At 39.4% G+C, this 24,715-nt stretch overlaps 1 protein-coding gene across 6 annotated transcripts in view; it reads left to right on the top strand.

The window, feature by feature from the left end:
* The window catches only part of TRAK1 (trafficking kinesin protein 1), a 117,741-nt gene that overhangs the window by 82,119 nt on the left and 10,907 nt on the right, over positions 1-24,715 (top strand). For 4 of the 6 annotated variants that reach the window (XM_074150543.1, XM_074150544.1, XM_074150547.1 and 1 more), the window contains 10 exons: positions 4,452-4,552; positions 5,374-5,482; positions 7,116-7,194; positions 7,648-7,778; positions 8,325-8,399; positions 9,590-9,727; positions 11,395-11,471; positions 13,531-13,767; positions 14,048-14,364; positions 18,750-18,965. In XM_074150543.1, the coding sequence (XP_074006644.1) occupies positions 4,452-4,552; positions 5,374-5,482; positions 7,116-7,194; positions 7,648-7,778; positions 8,325-8,399; positions 9,590-9,727; positions 11,395-11,471; positions 13,531-13,767; positions 14,048-14,364; positions 18,750-18,965 (1,480 nt within the window). Of the gene's footprint in view, positions 1-4,451; positions 4,553-5,373; positions 5,483-7,115; positions 7,195-7,647; positions 7,779-8,324; positions 8,400-9,589; positions 9,728-11,394; positions 11,472-13,530; positions 13,768-14,047; positions 14,365-18,749; positions 19,080-24,715 lie in introns of all 6 variants that reach the window. The other 2 variants (XM_074150542.1, XM_074150545.1) reach the window with 2 other exon arrangements.

The following is a 24,715-nucleotide window of genomic DNA, read 5'->3' as shown; positions in this document are numbered from 1 at the left end:
GGAACTGTACGGGATGCTTTAAAAGACCTCTTTATCTGTACTGCAAGTGTCACTAAACTCTGCTGACTTACAGTATTTCCCTCCCGCTCAGTTAGTTTCTCTTTTTCTGGGACAGTGACCTTGGTTTGTGAATCTCATCTGTATGTAGTTTTGAGCAAGAGACAGAAATCTCCCAGTTGTAGGGCGAGCAGGAGAACAATGAACTACAGTAGATTAAAGACTTTTAAAAAGGCTGTTAATAAAACTGCTCAGGGCTGTGAGATGCTGAATTGCATCCAAGATGCACTGATAAATAAAGCATGGATGGAGCAATCCCAGTTGTCCGATAAAGGGTGTTGAAGCACACACATAGAAATAATATCCTTTGGTGTGGTCTACCCTTTTTGGCAAGGAAAACTCATTCTCCTACGTCCCAGAGGACTGCTGTTGTTTGTTGCCCAAGTCCCATCATGTGGCAGTTTATTGTGCATTGCATAATTTATTTGTGCATTGATTGACATGGTATTTCATGTGCATACTGACTGGACAGGACAGCGCATTCATACCACACATCCAGAATGGAAGATTTGATGGAGGAAGATCGGGGGACAGGGATGGGCTGCCTCTGCCTGGTCTATTTTTATTTAGAGGGACACAGGAGCAGCATTAAGAGAAGTGCCACCAGAAATAAGCTTCTTACCAGGTGGCTTGATATGTTGAGCCATATGTTCTATCAACACCCATCTTCCATGTTGTCATTCTGACTCCTTCTGAAATGGATGCTTTTGAGGCAGAGCTCATCAGGCTTTAAAGTCATGACACTTCTGTAGAAAATCTTTCTTCAGTAGGTTTCAGATCTTCCATTAATGATGAAATTTGAGTATTTGAATAGAATGGTAACTAAGACAACTGTCTCTAAGGGCAAGGGATAAGAGAAGATAATTGAGTTGGTGTTTCTAAAATTCTGTAAAAACTGCCCCAAAATGGTTTATTTGGGGGCTCTGTGGTTTCTGTAATATACAGACAATTGTTTTTTTCTGGCGTGTGATATAATGTTAAGGTTTTCTTGGTATATGTGTCATGGCATCAATAATTTAGCTTTATAGCTCTCTGACCTACCAAACTTGTCCTTACAAAACCTTCTCACCATCTCGCTAAGTACCTCAGGTTTTTCCTGTGTCTTCGTAACATGCCACATTCATAGGTACGTACAGACCTGAGCAAAATGCATTAGATTCTTGGATTTGTCTTTTGAGTTTGTATTGTCCCTGCCCATGGCAGGGGGGTTGGAACTCGATGATCTTTAAGGTCCCTTCCAACTCTAACCATTCTATGATTCTATGATTGTCAGGTGCTGCTTAAGTATTGGAAGGGGCTGTAGTCATGTCCAATAAAAACTGATGGAACTGAGGCTTTTCCTGGAGTGCACTAGAGAACAAAAGACCACAGAATCACAGAATGCTAAGGGGTTGGAAGGGACCTCTGGAGATCATCTAGTCCAACCCCCAAATGATGAGCGTGGTGAAGCCAGCACTATACTGCATGCACAGACACTTTAGTTTCAGCTTACTGTTCCAGAATTATATACTAAAAGCATAAAAGTTATTTTGGGAAAACTTCCTTAAGTGTAAATTGTTTTGGTTAGAGAGGTGGGTGTCTGCCTTTTTCAGCAGCAGAAGTGTAGTTCACAGGTACAGCGTGTCTATCTGCTGTGGTATTGCCATGTTCAGTAAGAACGCTGCAGTTCCAGTCTCAAGATGTGTCCCTTCTCGCTGAGATGGTGCTACCTACCATTTAACATTGTCTCCTTTGAAATTAAAGCTTGGTACCAAAGCAACGTAAACTGTCACAATGGGAACTGTGTTTGAAATAGAGTAGGTCATTAGGGTGGCGTTTGCTCCAAAGGGTACGTGTGTCAGTGGCTTGTGAAAATGTAGAAGAGGTTCTGTCTGTTCGTAAAACAAGTCCTGTGGTTTGCATTGTGAAGATGTGTACTGGGTCTGGTTGGGATGGAGCTAATATTCTTCATGGCAGGCTGTATGGTGGTGTGTTTTGGATTTGTGACTAAAATGGTGTTGGTAACAACCTGTGTTTTGGCTATTGCCAATTAGTGGTTGCACAGCATCAGGGCATTCTTTTCTTTTTTCTTTTCTTTTCTTTTTTTTTTTCTTCCCCTCTTTCTCTTTCCTCCTCCTCCTTTCCCCTCCCTCTTCTGGCCCCCCTCTTCTGGAAGGGGACACAGCTAGGATAGCTGACCTGAACTGACCAAAGGGATATTCTATACCTTATGTTGTTATGCTCAACAATAAAAGCTCAGGGAAGGGATGAAGAAGCTGGGACATTCACGGTTATGGTGTTTGTAAGTAACAAGTAACCGTTACGTGTGCCAAGGCCCTGCTTTTCATGAAAATAGAAAATAGTGAATAAATTCCTTATTTTGCTTTGCTTGCACAAGCAACTTTGCTTCACTTATTAAACTGTCTTTATCTCAGCCCATGAGCTTTTCTGGCTTTTGTGCTTCTGATTCTCTCCATCCTGTGGGGGTCGTGGGGGGCAGAGTGCATGCTTAGCTCATGGGTGCTTAGTTGCTGGTTGGGGTCAACATACCACAAAAAGCTATGTCAAAGGGAAGTGTTGTTGGAAGTTATTGCAGTGAGGTGCGGGGTTTTTCTTTTAGTTTTGGGAGTTTTTTGTTGTTGTTGGTTTTTTGGGGTGGTTTGGGGTTTGTTTTTTTTTTTTTTTTGCATTTCACAGCATGGTTGAGGTTAGAAGTGACCTCTGTAGGTCTTGGCCAAACCCCAGGGCTACCTTGAACCAGTTGCCCGGGACCATGTCCAGACCGTGTGTCAATATCTCCAAGGATGGAGACTCTACAACCTCTCTGGACAACCTGTGCCAGTGCTTCCTCAGCCTCACAATCAAAAAGTTGTTCCTGATGTTCATAAGGAACCTCCAATGTTTCAATTTATGTCTATTTCTTCTGGTCCTGCTCCCATAAAAGGTCGCTCTTTCTGGCTCCTGACCCTCCTTTGCAGAATTGGAATGCTTGGAAATGGCAGTAAAAATAGTATTTTCAGTCTTTTTAATTCATAGGGAAAAAAGATGATCTAGTGCCCACCCACTGACAGTTATCTGAATCCTTGCTACTTAGAGACTGAGATGAATAGATTTTGTTTCATGGTTTTCTGAAATGTGGTTGGTTGGGGCTTTTTTTTCTCTTGCATTTTAGAACCAGTCTGTCAGGAGGACTTGCTGCCTTAGCATATCTGATTACAAAGAATAACCTTAGTAAAGAAAATGACCTTGTTTGCTTAAAATTCTGCACAATTTAAGTGCTTTATTGCATCGAGTCTGCTTTTTGTTTGATCAAAATGCAGCTTAAATTATTTTATTGATATTCTCTGGGTTTTTTTGCCAGTAATAACTACAAATATAAATATACCTACAATACAAAAAGCAGAAGTCTAAAAAAAACAAATTTCTTTGCAATTTGTGCATTGGAAAGTGAAAACTGAGGGCCAAGTCTTGCAGTGATAGTGGAAGGAATTGGATCTGTCTGATCAGTTATGCTATTTATAGCTGTTCAGGTAAAATAAAAATTAATGTCTTGCCACTGAGGTCTTAATTTGCAGCTGTGAAGTGGTGTAGGTGCTACTGTGTAATTGGGCTTTTAACCCTTTTCTTGGAGAATCGCAATATGAATTAACCAAGGTTAAGTTTGTGGAGCTCACAATTACAGAGTATCTTAACCACCCAATTTTGATGTTTTGTTTGTTTTTGATCTATGTGTGTACTGAGTATGGGACTCCCCCATGCTACTTTACTAGACTTATGTTTTGGAGTCATCAAAAGCCCAAATTCCACCCAGAAACCGATTGCAGCCTCCACTGCTGCAGTGATCTCAGAATGGCAGCCTGCCACTGTGCAGTGGTGTTTTACAGCTCAATAGGCTGTTGAGTCCCAAATGAAACCTTACTACACAACCACCTTAGTAATTTTATCTAAAGTCTCTTGGAGAGGAAGAGATGTCTGTATCTGAGGTCTGCAAGGTCTGTGTCCGAGCAGATGATGACAGTCATTATATAAAATGGGTAAGAAAGTGATGTTTGTGTCGATTGTGCCACATTAATTTCTTGCAGTACCATTGCAATGTATCTGTTTCTGTGGTTGTGTATCTAGACTAATGCAATAGTGAATCAGGATTGCTCATCTTAAAGAACGTGAAAGAGAAACGTGTCTAATAGCAGTGGATAATTGCAGTTTTGAACTTCTAAAAAATAACATTTAATGGCTAATTTAAAAGGTACCCTTTTCATTCTTTCTAAGAAATACAAAAACTGGTTCTGGTCTGTTCCAATCTTGGCCTTTTGATTTAGTCTGAAGGTGATGCTTGGAGGATGAATAACTAATCTGTAGTGTTTTTACTTAAGAATGTGCCTAGAAAAGCAACTTACTGATCCATCTGTGTGCAGGTTTCTCAGTTGCGGCATGAGCTCTCCATGAAAGATGAGCTACTCCAGTTCTATACCAGTGCTGCTGAAGAAAGTGAACCGGAGTCCGTTTGTTCCACCCCGTAAGTTATTAATCTACAGCACTGAACTTTCATCTGGTACTAAGCAGGGGTAGTTTGGACAATTCAATAGCTTGGAAAAGTAGTAAAATGATCTCTTTATTGGCTGGAGCTATAAATAGGGCTCTGAACTTGGTGCATAGCACCAGCTGGAAGGATTTGCATTGGACCAGCTGGCTAGACTGGTGCCAACAAGAGTCGGGAGGGGAAAGTATGTAGGGAGGCTGCTGACAGAGCACTGTGGCTTTCACAGGAACTAGGTCCCTGTGGTGGTGAGACTGACCCAGGTCCCACTTGCGGTACCCCACTACACCACATACCTTTGCACGCTGCGCTAAAATGTGCTACCTGTGTGAGCTTTGTGCTTGATGGACCTGAGGGCACCGTGAAAAAATTTTAAGCAGAGGGAAAGAAATAAAGCATGGCTTATAGCGTGGGTTGCAGGCATTTAGCTGGCTGAGCAGCACCGTGGGCTCTGAGGGGCTACATGCCCTCGCTCGTGCCGTTAGGGCTGCATTGGGGTGAAGTGTGTCCAACGTTAATCAGGAAGCTATTGGGTTGCTTGCTCTAGTAAGGTGGTTTCCTTTTTCATAGGCTTGGCTGAATAACTTTTCCATAGGAAGTCTGGAGAATAATAAAAAAATTTTAAGAAATATTATTTTTTAAAAATCACTGCAAATACATTGCTGCCCAAACTGGCATGAAAAAAAGCTGTATTTCATGTGGCTCTGAAGGGGTTTGAGACCTCTTTTCAGTCTGTTCTCCTGTGAGATTGGTCATAATACAGGTAAAAATTAGTTAAAACTCTTTGTTTTCTTTATAAGGCTGAAGAGGAATGAATCTTCCTCCTCCGTCCAGAACTACTTTCATTTGGATTCTCTTCAAAAGAAGCTCAAGGACCTTGAAGAGGAGAATGTTGTGCTTAGATCTGAGGTGAAATTGCTTCCTTTGTGTTTTGCTTAATACAGTTGTTCGTTTAAACACCAGAACACAGGTATTGAGAAGCGTGTATTAAAAGCTGAGAGAGTCTAATTATGAGTATGTAATTCCACATGACGCATCACTTTGTAGTTGTTTAATCACCATCCTTTACCCTTCTAAATGAAGGAAAGGCTGGAACATGGAAGCTACATGAAGCTACATGCAAAGTGGTTTCCTTGCCAAAAGAACATGCAGGAGTGTGGGCAGGTTTTGGAGGGCAGAACTGCATTTTGAAACAGGTGTTGAAGGGCTGACCTGGAAGATACGGGCAACTTTAGCTGCAGATCTGAAGCTTGTAAGCTGCCATGATCGCTCTGGTACAAACCCAGTGTTTGTCAAAATAAAAATCCCTAGCCTAAAATTGCATTAAATATCTTCAATTTGTGTTTCAGGCAGATAATATTTTAAGTTGAATGTGTTTTTTCTTGCCTTTTATTTCTGACAACATTCCGTTTGTTTCGTAGGCAAGACAGTTTTTAAAAGTTTATTTCCTGTTCCCTATCTGTCAGAGATAACACTTCATAATTGAATATCCTGTGAATAATTTCATTTTAATTTTAAATGCAACTTTCAAACTTTGGGAACATGTTACCGTTTTGCAAACACGTAGCAGAGCATAGCAGGAGAAATACTCTTGAGCTAAGGAGGAGTGTAGGAAAACAGAGTATCATTACCATTTTCTACTGCAAATGCAGGGCCCGTTGCCAGTAGGTAGCGTCACATCTTTGGTCAAGGCGCCGCGTGATAGTGTGGTGTATGCTTCATTGAAGTCATGCAAGGAAAACGAGCAGTAGATGGTTTGAGAATAATGAAGGTAGGGTTAGAACTGAGATGGCCACTGCGTCAAGAGCTAATAGCAGAACCCCACGTACCACTGACTTCCCTTCCAGGGAGATGCAGTCTGTGCCAGCGAGGCACAGGATGGAGCCAAGCCTGAAACCTCTGAGCTAGATGTCTCTCTACAGATGCAGTCTGTGGGTGTCTGTGCATGCCCCCAGCATTGGCAATAGATTAGGGACCCCCCGACGTGGTGCCAGACAGGACCAGCTGGGTGTAGCCGTGCTCCTTTTGGTGCTCCTAGAATTGGAGCAGAAAAGACAAAGCAAGAAAGGAGGTAGCACTAAGGTTTTGTGTGGGATACACCATTACAGTGCCAGAACTTCTCAAATACTACCTGAATGTTTTCTAAATACTTGGGTGCTTAATTCAGTTATTTAAACCAATCATTTAATTAGCTTGTGATGATGCCTACCTTTGTTCAGGTGACCAGATCAATATTTGTATACTAGTCTTCTGTGTGTTCAGGGATTTTTTTTTTTTTTTTTTTTTTTATACTCAAGTGACATCTAGTGGGGATATGGTGATAATGATGCATGTTTCTCCATGCAGTAATGTCTCTCCTGAGTGTTTCTTGCCCCTTTCTCCAGAACGTGAGGGAGGGCAGACAAAAACTGTGGTTTGTCACTGTCTTCCTGGAAGAGTGATTAGAAAAGCTTGTCTTTCTGAAGCAGATGGAAATGCAGCAACAGACTGGCAAAGAACAAATGTGCTAATGTAGCATATTTGCTGTGGATTTCTTGAATAGGCCTGTCAGCTGAAGACTGAAACAATTACCTATGAAGAGAAAGAGCAACAGCTTGTCAATGACTGTGTAAAAGAGCTAAGTATGTCCTTATTTCTTTTCCCTTCTCATTTGAGATTGTTCAGTAAAAACAAAAAAAAAAAGATAGAAAACTGAGTCAGATCAGTCAGTCATGTTTTCCTGTGGTACTTATTTTCCTTATAAATGGTGCTTTTCCTTATATAAATGGAGGAGAAAATTTCTGGCTGAGATTTCACAGCAGAAAATTCTGTCTGTAAGCTAAATCTTTCTCAGCTGCAAAATAGTTTTGCATAGAAAATGTTACTGTTAAGGGGAAGTGCAGTCTCCTTTGCTGCATGAGCACTGTGTGTCTTTCTGGTTTTGCATCCTACTGCTGTTTTTCAAAAATAAAAAATACGTTGCTGTGTATTGGGGAATGATTCTGCTGAATCAAGCGATGTTCCAAAAGAACATCTTTCTGCTTACTTTCCTGCTTTTGGGTTTGTAATGTTAATTGTAATTCCTTATCTTAAAGGGGATGCAAACATCCAGATTGCCAATATCTCCGAAGAGTTAGCAAAGAAAACTGAAGATGCTGCCCGGCAGCAGGAAGAAATCACCCATCTTCTCTCTCAGATAGTTGATCTGCAGAAAAAGGCAAAAGCTGTAAGGAATCCAGTTGCAAGACTACTGTTGTTGATTCGCTGCTGTTGTAGCTGGAAGACAAGTTGCAATCCTCTCTGTACTAGAGCCTAAAGGAAATTTTCCACCCTTGTTATCTGGGTGACCTTATTTGATGTTAAATATCTAGCATACTTGACTAGAAAGCATCAATTTATTAAAAGATGCACATATGAGATATCAAATACAATAGTTAAATTTATTTTAAAAATAAGATACGAAATTTTGCACTGAACTTAATGACTTTGGTAAAACTAGAATGTCAGTACAAGTATTTCAGTGAGCATATACTCGTTAGTTTTAGGGTCTTGGGGGCTCATTTAGCGGGACACAGACTGATGCTGGGTGTTCTTGTGTTAACATCTTAAAGTGTTGTTTAAATGTTTTTAAACTAATATGTGTGGACTAATATTGCTGCAGAGAGGGTCTTGAGAAAAGTTAGAATCTTCCTACTTACCTGTAGTATAGGATACAAGCGTCATCACAGGACAAAACGTCACAGTATTTCTAACATTTCTTGGCTTATTTTAGTGTGCTGTTGAAAATGAAGAACTTGTCCAGCATTTGGGAGCAGCTAAAGATGCCCAGAGACAGCTCACAGCAGAGGTGAGTACGTTAATTAGCATTACAATAATTTAGTACTATGGCAATGGCTGTGCACATTGCCATTGGATTTTGAGCTGGATCAGAAGTATTAAATTATTTTGCTCCTGTATATGGAATGGAGGTACATTTATGTTCCTGGTAGAGTTCAAAACTTTTTCCTTCCGGTTCTTTTCTCCTTCAGCTGGCACACATTTTGAAAAACTGAGGCTTATGGGTTATATAGGAGCCCCTTTAGAAGTTGACTTTTGTAGGCTGGTAGTTTAAGCCTATTTTGAATAGTGAGGTAACATGGAAGAGTCATTTGTGCTGTATTCGTTCAACAAATAACCTGAAGACAGTCTAGTATTGCTGGCTGTCTTCTGTGTGCTATGTTCGCACGATCAAAATGGTCTAAATAGAATGAATAAGGCTTGATTCCCTTTGTAACGTGTCTTGCATTTGAAATACTTGGTGTAAGAGGTGGGAATGCCCATAGAAACTTTTGTCGCTGATGAGCCTTTTTGTACCTCTGCTGCTCCACAAAGACTGAGCTCATGCTTCTCCATCGCTTTCTTGGGAAAGACATTAACAGGATCTCTCTTTCTATGCCAAGTATCTTATTTTTATTAAACTTGTAGGAATGTGGTATTTCAGACTTCTAACCCTTTGCCAAACTTGGTTGAAATGGATGATGCACTCAAAAACTATGAGGGTACACGGACATCTGCAGACAGAGAGATAAGATGTGTTTCCTAAGAAAGTCAAGCTAAAAATAAGGCATCATCTTAGGCTGTTGGAGGTTATATGTGTGTATGTATGTCTTGATTTTAAAATTCTTAAGACCTTCAAACACTGAAGTATCTTAGCCTTTTCCTGTGCTGTTTGCCACTGTGATCATCATGGCAGTAACTAGGCACCATACCTGATCAGACTAAAGATACTTTAAGCTCTGTATCTTCTCCTTGACAGTGGCTTCATGTAGATACGTAGGATAGGAAATGGAGCAAGCAGTTCTTCCCCTCCAGCCCTTCCTGTTAGTAATCCACATTATTTATTATTTTCAATGATATTGACTCTTTGGAGTTCTTTTCCTTTAAAATGGGATATTCTTCCCTACACCATGATCCTTTACCAGCGTGGAAAGAATTTGTGGTCTTTCTGTGATGATGGTGCAGCCAGTAAGGTCTTGGACTGTTTTCTGTATGTTACAGTTGCGGGAGCTGGAAGACAAGTATGCAGAGTGCATGGAAATGCTTCACGAAGCACAAGAAGAGCTGAAAAACCTTCGGAACAAGACTATGCCAAATGCCATATCACGTCGGTACCACTCTCTTGGTCTCTTCCCTATGGTAAGCAGATTTAAGAAAAAAAACCCTGCACAAATCAGAAAACAACCAACCAAAGGAGTTGTGTTTGTGTCTGACTTAACAGCCTCAGGGATAGGATGCTAGGCCAGCCATGAGCATGGGTGAAATGTGTATTTATAGACCGTTAAAAGATCACTTGAGTGATCAGTTTTGCATACCTAGTTCTGAAACATTGGTGCTGTGCAGTTACTTGGTGCTGCAGTATTGCGTACAACCCGCAGCTGGCTTTGCTTATGCTGTGAATCATGGGTAGCATTCATAGGTTGTTAAACAGTTCTGTACACCTTTTTTATGCATCTCCTGTACCGCGGTTACTGATTTTCAATAGGAGTTTCCTGCATTTCTTCAATATCCTTGGTGGTGTAACTTCCTGATAACATAACTAATGCTTTCTGGACATGGCATCCTTCTAGTCGCTTATGGTATATATTCTAGTTTTTCAGTACTTGAATAGGTTACACATATATTCTTGTTTTAGAGTCACTAAAAATTCAGCGGTTCATTAAAAGAATGTTTGTTGCTAATGTGTATTATGGCAACATCAATTATGGAAGTGTCACTGGTGTTACCAGCTTTGTTTATCTAGTTTCATTTGTTTATGACATTGTACATTTAAAGTACGGGGAATAGGCAGTACCCTCAACCAAATGAGAAAAAAAGAGTGGATAAGAACGCCTAGGTAAATTCAGTGCCTGGCTCTGCTTGCCTGTGTATCTCTGGAATAATTCCATTACCTCCAAGGGCAATGATATCAGTGAAGTTTATTTTGAGTTACATTGATGTAATCAAGCAGCAGAATCTGGCCCTCTTTGTCTTTAGCCATGTCTCATCTTAACTGCTGAGGAGGAACACAGATGATGTTTGTGCTCACAAGAAGTAAATTGTCAACAAAGGCTTAGCTTGCCTTTTTTGTGTTCTTTTCTGAGACTGAACACAGGCCAGTTTAAAGTGCAGACATTTAATAATACAAGTTGTACTTGCACAAATACAAGCTGTGAAAAGAATGCTTGTGCTGGGATAGGTTTACGCATTTTGTACAAAAGTGTTTTTCAGATATTGAATCATGGGACCAAAAGTCATTTAGGTTTGTTGAATGTTTGCTTAGACCCTGCATTTAATTACATTTAAACAGTAAAACTTACTGCCCAGCAGTGGAGAACCGATAGCCTGTCACTTTTAACCCTACATAGTATATAATACTTCATGCCAAGAACCATGTCTCTTTTTGTGGGTGAGGGGGTAATGTTGCAAAAGGGAAGAGTGTTTTCTGTTTGTTTTAAATGAAAATAAATTAAGCAGAACTTAGTAGATGAAAGGAACGTGTTACGGAGTAGGGAATTTAGTCTGGGAAGTTGGTGCACCTGGATTCTGTTGTTGCCTGTGATGTTTTTTCAGGATCTTTGACAAGTGTCCTCGAACAGTAAGTACTGTAGCAGTATGAAGCTAAACCATGATCTCTCAGTCACTTTAGATATGTTCATTACTCTTCTAGCTTTTCAGTCAATTTTCGTTGTTAAACCTGTAATTTTTTTTTTTTCTGGAATGACACTTTGTTAATTATTCACTATTGTATATGAGTAATTATTTTATGCAATGACAACCTATTAATGCTTCAATATTTGTTTTTCTTTTGTGCTTGTTTTTAACAGGATTCTTTGGCAGCAGAGATAGAAGGCTCAATGAGGAAAGAACTGCATTTAGACGAACCTGAATCTCCTGATTTGGCGTACGACTGAAAAGAATTGGTTCCTTGATTGATTATATCTGAATTATATCTGAATCAAAGAATTGATTATATCTGAAGTTAATTAGTATTTTATAAGAAAGGAAAAGACAGGAAATAACTGAGCTAGGGATTTAGAAAGAAATATTTCTGTCAGAGTGGGAATGATAGAGAGAAAGGTAAATAAAATGTCTGATTATTGGGGTGGTTATATTTTCTGCTAAAGTTACCAAAGAGAACGCCTATATATAGGTTTTTGCCTTGTTTTATGAAATTTTATCCTCATTCTTGAGTGCTGAGAATGAGAAAATATTAGTTTTCTTGTATGTTACCGTGCTAGGTTTCTTCAGTTAATGATTAAGGGATGAGTTCAGTCCCTTGGGTCTCTCTTCAGGTATTATAACAGAAGTTACCAGGTAATTATTGATCTAATCTAGTTTTTACAGTTAACATCAGTGCAGAAAGGGATCCAGGGTGGTTGGGTACTTAGTGTGATGCCCGTTACACCTGTGGAAGGTAGTTGGCACCCATTTTGCTAAAGGTCTCTTGAATTAAACAAGAGAGTGGTTTGAAACAAATTAAGTACTTGTGATGGTCCAAAAGCTAAGGATAGATACAGCTTGGCACAAATGGCCGTACTGACGCCAGTTGTACGTGTACTCCCGTGTACTCCAATGGGTTTATCTCACCTATTTGTACAAAGCATGGACTGGTTAATTTGAAACAAGTTAATCCTATTTAGAGTGTCTAGTAGAGCTTTTATGTGTTTTGACCCAGCCTTTATAAAGAAAGGACACTCAGGGAAGGTACAGTAGCCACTTCCCAGAAACCTTAAGTATATTTACAAAGTTTGACACATACTTAAACCTTCTCTGAGCAGGAGCCAAGAACTGTAAAGGAGGCTTTGACAGAGTGAAATATTGATTAGAAAAATGTAAGATCAGAAAGATGTGAGCATGCTCAAACCCTATAGGATCCTTTTTGTCCTTCCAGATTAGTCTAACTTAAGAAAAGTTTAACTTCAGAATGTCTTTTATATTGCTATGCATGTACCGGAGGGGGATACTTTTTTTGGTTTCATAGCTCATCTTGGTTTTATTTATTTGCTCAGCAGGGATGACTGTAACCTCTGTGGGACCTTTTATTGATAAGATATGACTATAGACTTGGGGCCTACACACAAAGGGTTGCAACTGTTGAGCACTCATGGACAGAAGGAAAGAAATTTGAGTGAGGTTAAATAGCTTAAGGCATGCAGTCATTGTTATACTCTGGCAGTTCCTTTAAGCTGGAAGGGATACGCTGTTCTTTTGTTCAGCCATTGTTGAACTGTAAAACAAAGCAGCGATGGCACTTCTGTAGCATGATGTAGGGCAAGTTTATTTTGTCAATAAATTTCTGCAAAAGTGTCATCTGAAGCAGATGAACAAAGTTTGTTATGATATCGGGAGAGTGGTGATAAAGAATGAACTGTAGGAATAGGTAAAAAAAATGAGGTCTCCAGCCTTGACAGTCTTTCTCTAGACTCTTGATCCATTATATTTCTGATTTTTTTTTTTTCTTTTCTAAATGGTATTTAAGGGGGTAGGAAATTGGTTTCAGAAAGAAAAGGTACAAGACTTGCTTGCATAGAGATAGTAAGTAATTGCAAATTCTCTATTAGAATGCATTAGCCAGTTCATAGTTAAGAATTGAATGGGTATCAATTCTGTTTTTTAAAAACTCATTTCCACACAGTGGCTTTAAGGTGTTTTTAGCTGATGTTCTGAAATGTGCATTCACTTAATTTTTATTAATATTTGAGAGGGTCCATGCATATAATTGTCAAATGTTCTGTCTAAAATATTTTAGGGTGATGGAAGTGTGTTGATGGATTGAATGTAATGGCCAGACTGTAGCAAGTATGGGACCCTATGTATACCCCTCTACAGAAACTATACAGACAAGGTGGTTGGTGGAGCTGTGATAGGGAGGGTGGTTAACAAGCAGTTACCTGTTTCTCTTTTCCTTCTTAAGGTCAGAAGGCACTGTGTGATTGTTAACTATGTGTATGTCTTACCAGTCACCAGAAACGGGTCTTCGAGACTGTGAGAAACGTTAACCAAGTTGTCAAGCAGAGATCCATGACTCCGTCGCCAATGAATATCCCAGGCTCTAACCAGTCCTCTGCTATGAACTCAATCATTTCTAGCTGTGTCAGCACTCCACGTTCCAGTTTCTATGGGGGAGACATCTCTAACATTATGATAGACAACAAGACAAATAGCATCATCCTTGAGACAGAATCCTCTGACAATGGGTCAGTACTGTAGCACTGGGCTTTGGTTTTGGTTCATTTCTGACATAAAGTCAAAGCGTTTCTATTTTCCTCTTGGTCTTACATTGTGCAGTTAACACAGTCGCTTAGATCTTCAAAAGTTACTTTATTTTGTGCTTATAGTTCTTGATGCATAGTAATTTAAAGGTATTGGTGAATGTCTCAAAACTGTCATGCAGAAGTTTTAAGCATCTCTAAGAATTTTTTCTCTCTCTCCCCTCAATTTATTTTTTTTGTATGTGTCCCCCCTGTTATGCTTTAGAAATGAAGACAGGATGAAGAAGCCGGGAACTCCAGGGACTCCAGGCTCCAGTGACCTAGAGACTGCCCTTCGTAGGCTGTCCCTCAGGCGGGAGAATTACCTGTCGGAGCGGAAATTCTTCGAAGAAGAGCAGGAAAGGAAGCTGCGGGAACTGGCAGAAAAGGGTGAACTCCATAGTGGTTCCGTTACCCCCACAGAGAGCATCATGTCACTGGGAACTCACTCCAGATTTTCAGAATTCACTGGATATTCAGGAATGTCGATCAGCAGTCGCTCCTACCTGCCAGAAAAGCTTCAGATTGTGAAACCACTAGAAGGTGATAACAAAGGGCCTCGGCCTTTATCTGTTCTTCTTAGTGACTCTTTGTGGTCTCTTATCCATCACCAGAAAGCAGGAAACCTTTGCAATACATACTCTTTTTACTTTAGAGACAGTAATCCACGCTGTTGGTTTGAAATCTTTTAACTACTACATTTTTCCCTCAAGCCTTAAAAGTGTTAGGAACCAATTCCAGCCACGGCAGTAACATAAATGATGCAGGCCACATGTGCATCAGCAGTGCAAGCTTACATCTAAACTAAAGCCCAATGTTGCCATTTTGTACTTGGAAAAGGAAGGTGGTTGAGTATCTGAAATCCAAGCAACAAGAATATTAGTTCATCAAATCTCAGTTCTACAAATCAGTGTCTGGAAAGACTTGTACCTACTCCAGATAGTCCAGTTGGTCTAATAGGACTGTTTTGGGGATTAAAGATGACCTCTGTACTTTAATTGGCTGTTTGAGTGGCCACATGTGAGTCTCTATGGCTTTGGTTTCATGTGTTGAAATGACGTGGTCATTTCAGTCCAGTTTCCTCCATATATTGTCTCAGAAGAAGGCAAGATATAGGTAGATGGTAGTCAGGGCTAGAGCTTTATTTCAGAGCTAAGTGCATTTCTGTAGTCTGTCTAACAAAGCTGACAGAGCACATACAGTATAGTCTGCCTGGCTTTCCTCGGTCCTTTCAGGTTGTCACTGGAAGTTAAAGTTTAGTCAATTCCTTTGGGTTTCAAACAAAATGAAGTGATTTTCTTATAGTACTTCACAGATATGCTAGCGACATGATTTAGCTTTGGGTTCTCTCTCTTTTCCTTTAACAGAACGCTGGTGTTACACTACATTGCCTATGTTGTTTTAATTGCAGAAGTACCCTTTTTTATCTTTTTAGAACAATTTTATTTCATCTATAAGGAGCATTTAGCATGACACATATTCAGAAGCAAAAATAACCCTTTTTGTGTCCTGAAGAAAGTGATGTGCTGTATCTGCCTATTGAAATGAAACTATAACCATAGTGCACAAGTCCATACTGTTTAGCAGATTTTAGTAGTTTGTTTTCATGACTGCTTTTAAATGGTCATAAAAATTCTTGTACGTGAGGGAAGGGATGATCCAGCTTTGTTTCAGTTACTGGTTGCTACCACTGTAATAGATTTCTGTCGCCATCCCATTATATCTGCTTTTTTCTTCCAATAAACTCTTAAAGTCTTTATCATCTTACTATCTGTCTGGGTTTTTTTTCCTGGTTTTGTTCATTGTTCTCACTGGGTCATTTTTTTTTTCCTTAAAATTATTGCACCTTTTAAAGTGCATTCTCATGTTTGGTTTTACATCTCATTTGTAGTATGTTTGTGTCTGCCTGTTTCATAAGTTTGGTGTTTGTTATCTTTCATTAAATACATGTTTATGATTTTGTTCCTCACTTCAGCTTAGTTTCTTTCTTGAGTATTTTTCATGAGACTTAACTTTTTTTTTCTTTTTCTCAACTTCATGGATACTTTCAAACTACTGGGGCAAAATAGGCTGTTGTACCTGCAAGCTGTTATCAGTAGTTGTGCCTTTGGTTTTTATTACTGTTTTCCTAATGGTCCTTACGCCATAGAATTGGGAAAGAAAAAATCAGTTCTGTAATACGTTTCAGGTTAGTAGCTTCTATTCCTTTAAAGCAGTCTTTTAAATCCTACAGTAAAATAAATAGGCTGGCAGAAGCACTAAGAAATTAATCTTCTTTTGCACCTTTAAAAAAAAAAAACAAAACAACAACAAATCCCTGCTTTCTTTCAGTTGAATAGAATGATTGCTTGATTTGACTTGGTTTAGTTACAGGCTGGTGGGTTTTTTGATTTGTTTTTTGCTTTTAAACTCTGCATCTGTAGCTTGTTGTGTCATAAGCACAAAATAGCACTCTCTGTGTCCTGTAGGAAAATTAGAACCTTGGACTGATTTATGTCTTCACTCACTTTGTTGCAATTGTGGCAGCAACACATCAGGAATTTCCAGGTTTTCTCTGACCACTGTACTCTACATGCGATGATGCAGATATCAGGAATAGAAAAACAAGCTCTATTAATATACTTTATTTTGCTTTTAAATTTCTTCTACCTTCAACCTGGCAGTCCCACTGTTGCACACTAATTCCCTCATGTCAGCTTTTTGTGATAGCATAATTTACAAAACTGTGTAGGGGGAGCCTGGGACTGAATCTAGGCTAAGTTGTTGTATTCCCCCCTTCAATTTGGTGCTTTTTTTTTTTAATCACCCCCCCCTTAAATCATAACATAGTTGACAACTGTTGCATTGCTTTCAGCATTAGTGTTAATTTTCTGTATGGAAAAGTTAAAGCTCCCCCTCACATTTTAGGAGATCAAAATTGAAGTAGCAGAGGTGGGAAGAAACTCAGATATCCTCCTTCTTGTGACGAAGTTTAGGCCACTTTGATTTCCGGTTTCCAAAAGAAACTGAAAACCATGTAGTGTCAAAAGAAATGGTAAAGCTCAAAATGCAGATATTCTGGTGATACAAAACGTTATCCATGCAATGCTTGTACATTACAAGTGTAAATTTTGGTGAGCTTTAAGGTGAAAAAGACTACACCTTCACAAGCTTGCATATAGAAGGCAACTGGCAACAGGATTTTATACTTGCTTACTGTGCAGAAAGAAATTTTGATTTCCAGTGTTTTTCTTTAACTTTTGACAGTATTGTCATACTGCAAAGCTCTACTCTTCGCTTAAGACTTGACAATATCTAGCACATTCTCCACATTCTGGAATATTTCTTTTATGTAGGAGCAAAAGAACTTGACTTTTGTGACAATTCAGGAATAAATACAAGTTATAGGGATTTTTTTTCTTTGTTAGTTATTTATTTTGGGGTTGTAATCGTTACTACTTCTTAAGTAACGATTGGTACTCCAGAGTACCAATCAGTCTAAATCTACTCTTTTAGTCCCTCAAAAATTACTTAGAAAAAATAAACCCAGCACCATTATGCAAAGTAATCTAGCAGATCCAATTATTCTGAGCTAAAAATTGCACGTTTTATAAAGTGAGATCGACTTCATTAAAATGGTACTCACTGATCCCAGTCATTCTACAGAAGGATGTTTTCCTTTTTCACTTCTATTTACAATAAGCTTCCTGTAATGCAGTATCCTGATTGGGAAATAACAGTTTTTCTCATTCCTTAGGATTTTTCTTAGACGCAATATACTGCGTATGAGAGCGAGCTCTTCCCTAGTTATGACAGTGCCCTAGATTTCTACATATAGCCTGCAACAAATCGAACATTCTTGGGTTTTGAATGCTGGTGAGATGTTTGTACGCCAGCCTGTTGATGGAGTCAGTATTCTGCTTTGGGGAGAGGGGACAGGAACAAGACAAAAACTGCTCTGATTTGAACTGGCAGACGTGAAAATAAAGATGTTCTGTTTATGTCACAGGACCTGGAATGAATAGTTTTAAGTCACACGTTACAGCACAGTAATGATTGGTGGACACAGAGGACACCTTAGGCCCTTGTGAGTGGTGTTTAATCGCTACTCGAGGAATTGGATAAATCCTCTGATTTAAGTGAGGCCGTATTAGTGCATATATCAATTTGACCTGATACGTTGCTGTTTGTGACTCCTTTTCTCCTATTGAATGCTGAATATTGAATGCTGTTCTCTGTAAAATGCACCTTTTTCCTCACTCAAAACATTTTTTCTGCCAAGGACCAAGCTACAGGTACAGTAGCAGTTAGTTATGTAGTAGTTGAGTTCCTGTAGCCTAGGGGCTCAGATAGGGGCCATACAAGTATTTAGACTTGATGTATAGATCAGAGGCATTATCACATGCCTGGAGTTGATGTGGCTTTCAAATGTATGGTAGAAAGCTGAAATTGCTGTGCAATCTGTGTGACTCCTGTCCTCCTGTTAGGCACTGGTAGTCAATTCTGGCATGTTTTCAGCACCTGCCTTAGTGTGAGCGTAGTGTGGGAATGTGTGGTATGTGTTCCTCTTAGAGGTTTCTGTGATGGTCCTCAGATTGACTGGTAAATATCAATTCTTTCTACTCCTGCTTAATCCTCTGAATTTAGGGGGATGAGAATATTGATGGGGAGGGGATGTGCATGTGCACAAGTATGCCACAGCTTACCACCAGCCTTTGCCGAAGTGCTGATGGCATCAGTTTATTTCGTGTTGACCTGGAAATGACAAAGAGTAGGTGAAGCAGTTTTGCCTTGTAGTGTGTCTTCCTAGAAATATTAAACCCAGAAACATTAAAGGTTTGGAGCTCCCAAACCTTTGGTCTTCTGGATAAATGAAGTGGGATTTTCTGCCTTTTAGGTCCTGGACTGACTGCTGATTTATTTTGGTTGTCTTTGTGTTCCCTTTCAAGGTTCTGCCACTTTGCACCACTGGCAGCAGCTGGCTCAGCCTCACCTTGGTGGGATCCTGGACCCGAGGCCTGGGGTTGTCACTAAGGGCTTCAGGACCTTGGACCTGGACCTGGATGAAGTGTACTGCCTTAATGACTATGAGGAAGATGAGACAGGTGACATTTCTTACAAGGGCCTAACTACCTCGACGCCAGTTCAGCACACAGAGACCTCAGGTGAGAGGTCACAAGCACAAGTGACTGTTTCAGACAACAAGAATAACCCCCGCCAATCTCAGGCTTTCACAGAGGAGATGCAGGAGTCCGCGACTGACGATGATGAGGGGTCTGGTGAGGGAAACTCATTAAGTCCAGTAAAACTGACATCTTTACAGGATTTTGATTACTGGGCCATTCTCGCATCTCTCCAGAACAGCATCCATAGTATTGCTTTGTGTGTAGCATCTGCACGTTAATGCGTGCAGTAGTTAGAACATAACCATTCTAACATTGGCTCAAAATTCCTTTCTTTAATCTTTTAATTTGACCTTTTTTTTTTCAGTAACAGCATCTGTCGTCAATTTTTTACTCTATTTTGATAAGAGAAGGCTGCTAAAAGGAAGTGGTTCATTCACAAACCTTTGTGTGGCACGTATGCGACTTGTATGTGTATTGAGTGCACGGTCTTCAATGTATATAATGTATAGACCATATATATTTTGTATGCTTATAGCGCAGATATTTTTCTGATTGTTTGTAAGAGGTGATCTAATGCTTTAGATTTTCTACTTTGGGGAAAAAAAAACAACAGTGAAATGATGACAAAAGGTGCATCTAAGTTGCCTTTGCTGAAACAAATGAAAGTGCCTTGAAAATCAAGCAAAGAAATTCTGCAAGTTTAATTCAGTTACCTCAGATATAGTTACCTGTTTTTTAAATTCTCTTTGAGATAAAGAATTAGGAGGATGCTTTTATACAGAGAATAATGGCATTTCCTTCATTCCCTTCTCCACCACCCTATTAAATTCTATCCTTCCTATTTATACCGTATTAAGACTTAAGCATTTTTAAATGCCGCAGTACTGCGTGAGTTATCAGATACTCTGAATTGACATTTGCAGTCTGTTACTGCATAAGGCTACAGGTTCTTAGACTATACTGTGTTATGAATTTGTGTCAGGGTGGGTTTTTTTGTTGGTTTGGAGGAGGGAGAGGTGCTTTGCTTTAATAAGCTGTATAGGAGTGTTAGTCTTCATTAAGATTTGCTACTGATAAAGACTTAAATTTAGTTTAGAATCAGAAAACTACCAGAACTCCTTTTTCTTCAGACTTCTTGTTTTTACATAGCTACTTTTAATAAGGTCATTTCCTTGCACCTCCTTTTTCTGGAATAAATCATAATTTACTATTTGACTGGTCTTTGGAAGATCAGATTGTCACAGGGTTCGACAATAATATTTCTGTTACTTGTATGAAGTGCAGAGTATCCTCAGCTCTCACTGAAATGGCAGTTCAGTGCCTTCAGCTATTGAATATAAGCTACTTTTTGCAGCCAGTTGTTTAAGATTAAACCTAGAATCATAGGATCATTTAGGTTGGAAAAGATCCCTTAAGATCATGGAGTCCAACCGTTAACCTAACCCTGCCAAGTCCACCACTAAACTGTGTCCCTCAGCACCACATCTACAGCTTTTTGAAATACCTCCAGGGATGGTGAATCCACCACTTCCCTGCGCAGCCTGTTCCAACCCATAAAGATTCAAACCCTTCAACTTCCTTTTCCATTGGCAAAAGTTGGTTTTATTCTATGAAATCTGTCGCCCATGAATAATGATCGTATTAACTTTTTATTTTAATATGGACATAAATGATGTCCCCAGAGAAGCTGTGTACAGTTTTGGATATTATCCAGGTGTTTGTCATTTTGAAGAGTTTAAATAACAACAGCAAGAAAAGCTGGAGATCTAGGAAGCGTGGACTGAAATAATCAGAGAAATAACCGGGCATTTTTTAGGGTCTACAGAATAAAAGACTCAAGAAATGATTAATTTTAAAATGTGTTGCTGCAGAGAGGAAGGGAACAAGCAGTTCTTCATGTACTTAGGATACAATAATTGTGGGGGGAAAAAAAGCTATTTGGGTTACACTTTGGGTGAAGAATTTTCTGATTGTAAGAATGTTCAACACAGGAACATGTTGCAAATTTGGAAACGTTATTGTCATGGATGATGCATAAACAGAAATGTAGATATAGTTTAGTTACTTGAGTTTCTTAAAAACGGATTAGTAAAACATTGGTAATGATTTGGAAGAGTTCTTTGTTTGGAGTAGAAAAATAAATGTAGACCTGCTCTATGATTACAAACTGGTAAGAAAGGAAACAGGGAAATACTAGTCTTTCCCTTTACAATTTGAATACAGGTCACTGTTATTAACAGATTATTGCCTAGCTGCTGCAGATTTATAAATTGGCAAGTAGATAAAATCTATGCATCCTAGTAATCTTATTTCATCATCTGTTGTTTGCCTAGTGATTTTGATACGTTACAGAAATAGAGAAATTGGTCATTATGAATAATTTTGATATGTAGAATAAACAAATGCACTGAAAACTTTAATTTCCCATTCTTTATCCTTCCTCCAGATTGCCCAGCTACTTAGGATTTAGGGAGTGTCTGTGAGCCACCACATCATTAATGGCTGCCTTGTTCAAACGAAGCAAAGATAATTGCTGTATCCGCTTTTTGTTGAAGCGGTATGTCAGGTGGTGTGTAAGGAGAAGATAATTGTGGATGTTTTCAGAGTAGGCACTTACTAATGTGACAGTGCTTCTTAGGATCCACAATTTGCCCACTGAAGATACCTTTCAGGAGCAGAGAGAGATGTGTGCTTAGCTTATGGAATCTATTTTGTATTTAAATATTGTGCAGCCTTTGAGTCTCTTGAGAAAATCTCCTCAGCATTCTTTCTTCCTCTCCCAGATTCCTTACTAAGAAATGCAGTGCAGGTAGGGATGTGTATGGACTTGCAGTTCCTTAGAGTGCTGTCACAAGCGCAAGGTTATGACCTCGTTGCTTGCATGATTCCAGGCAGCAACGCACGGAATAAACTCGTGCTAGAGAATGTGGAATTAAAATAAAAAGGGAAGGAGAGAAATATCTTGGATACAGTCTTCAGTGATAGTGCTTTTGCTTGCAATCCTGGATAGCTCCATTGTGGGAAAAATCTAGTTCAAGGGGTTTGTAAAAGCCAGAAAGTATCTCCTTACAGCTACCACTGGCAGGCCATAGAGTGTGCCAGTCTAGGGCTACGGGTCTTCTAACTTGACAACAAAATGTCTTTGGAAATACAGTGCCTACAAGGACCATTCCCAGCAGGTGTGAGTCACCTTAGTCTTTTGAGTGGATGTCTGATGCATTCTATATGAATGCTTTGAGGGTTGTATCTTGCCATTTTTTTCACGGGAGATGTTCTCTGGCAGAGTACTGTGAGGTCCTATTTTTACTGCTATCTTGTGGGCGTGTAGAGTGCTGCTCGAGCTGAGCCCTAAGATAAATTATTTTAACATCAAGGTTCAGAAGAACGAACATCGCTGATAGTGTCAAAGATGCCTTGTAGCCAAAGTCAGTCTGTTCAGAACAGAGTATCAGTTGTTTCTTGGCGAGTGATGGATAGAGTCAGAAATCATTGTGACTAAAGGAGGACAAGAAGAAATGGGCACAAACTTGAACATAAAAAGTTCCATCTAAATGTGAGGAGGAACTTCTTCACTTTGAGGGTGGCAGAGCACTGGAACGGGCTGCCCAGAGAGGTGGTGGAGTCTCTTCTGGAGACATTCAAAACCCACCTGGACACGTTCCTGTGCAACCTGCTCTGGGTGGACCTACTTTGGCTGGGGGGGTTGGACTAGATGATCTCCAGAGGTCCCTTCCAATCCCATATCATTCTGTGATTCTGTAAATAAGTTATGGTCTTGAATTTTCCTGTCCCTTTGAGACCTGTTGTATCCACTTGTGTAAAATAACTTCCTCACTGTATATGGAGATTATATCCCAATTATGGCACTGAACATTTCAGAAGAAATTAACACACGTGTAATTTGTGACCTGCAGTTGGTCTGTCAGAGCTACATACTGTGTGTGGGCTCAGTAATTTCATGGAGGATTGTAAATTCCAGAATCACAGTTATAGCCTAATACCCAGGAACAGTTTGGAACTTGTGTTATCATTTGAGTAGACTCTCAGCATAATTTGGAATGGTAAAGAAGTTCTAGGACACGGCATTGTTAATACCGTCTAGGACAAGTAAGTTTTGCAGCACAAATTTTTAGTAACCTCAATATATGTGGGGGTTTTATTTGAAAGAAACTGTAGTATTTTATGAAACTGTACAGAGTCTGTTTTGGGGAGAGGGGTTGTTGCTTTGTTTTGGTTTTTTTTTTTTTTAATTATTGCCTTTCAGATTTCCCTTAAACAAAACCACCCAAGCCATTCAAAGCGCTTAATAACGTGAATGTTCTCATTCTGAAGCTGGAAGGGCTACACTTGATTCAGTGTGTGCTTAATTGCATGCTAGTTTTGGGTGCACGAACTGGTCTGTCAGTACTTGTGTGTTATTGAAATCACTGATTGATTGCTTTGAACAGACACGTGTGCAGCACTATGGGATCAGCACTCTTGTACCTTAACAATGACATGGAAATCTTTCCAAATAGATGCCTAAAATCACAAAACCACATAATGAATGTCTTATGTTTGACTTGTTTTTAGCAGGATTACTATACGTGCTTATAAGTGGTTACCATTGTACTGAAAAGCAATATATTTTGTAACTCTTCTTAAAACTAAGGTATTGATGCATATTTAAATATATTTTATTTTCAAATGGCATGAATATTTCACAGTACTTATTTCTTCAAGAAAAATCTCAGCATTTGGTATCTGAGCTGTTAAAATGCTAGAATTTTAATTTGGGATCCTAGTCTGCATAAAATCAAGTTGAAGCCACATTAAATACACTAAAGCCTTTTTATATCTGTACTGCATGGTTGCATATGGAGGTGGAGACCTCAGCCAGAAGAAAGCTAAGAAAATACTGTCCAGAGAATACCTGCCTTGGTTCAGTTTTTCATCTCTTGCTGTTTCCAAAGGCAAAACAAATGGAAATTTTGGAAATGCAGATATTTAGAAAATAATTTTATTGTCAATTGTTTAAGAAACGTTAACAGGAGTAATGTTCCTAGCATAGACATATGGATTCTTGGAGGTTTTGAGCACTTATGGTTACCCCTGAAACCGGTGTTTTCTGAAAGCACCTAAGGTGTTTAGGAGAGCACTGTACTCACATTTTACAGCTGTTGTGTTTATCACCCATCTCCATTTTGATTTAGTAGTTAACCCAAACACCAGGTCCAGCCTACCCTGTATTCTCCCTGTTCCGTCAGCTAGGAGTTGTCACTACAGGTAGTGCTGGGTATCAGAGCTTTCACCTTTGGTCACCTGGAGGGGATGAACTGCTGAACTTAAAGAGTACACGAAGCAACTGTCTTGTCCTGTGGATCCCAATGGGGTTCTGTGACCTAGTTTTCAGGAATTTGACCTTATCAAAGAATGGAGTTGGTGGCGTAGACTGGTAAAAGTGAAGTCCATAGCTGGTATTCCGAATGATGACACTGGAGGAAAAAAGTGCCTTTTGAAAAAAGGACCTAATGGAAAAAAGGAAAAAAGGACCTAATGGTCCTTTGTTATTATCCTCTTCCAAAGCAAGTAGACCTTTATTTTTTTAAGCAATAAAATAAATTTCCAATGTTTTAAAACACCATCTCCATATGTTGCTCTTAGGACTCCCCAACTTGATTCTCATCCCATCCCTGTCTCATCAGCCTGTGCTAGAGATGTCCGAATTCCACTGCTTTCTTAGGTGAAAGAGCAGGGAACCAGGTTTCTTCCTTTTATTAGAACAAGCCAAAGAAATGATGAGCGGAGTG

The sequence above is a fragment of the Numenius arquata genome, chromosome 7 (genome assembly GCF_964106895.1).
Source record: "Numenius arquata chromosome 7, bNumArq3.hap1.1, whole genome shotgun sequence".
Taxonomy (NCBI): domain Eukaryota; kingdom Metazoa; phylum Chordata; class Aves; order Charadriiformes; family Scolopacidae; genus Numenius; species Numenius arquata.
The sequence above is the reverse complement of the archived record's forward strand: the minus strand, read 5'-3'. Positions and strand labels throughout refer to the sequence as shown.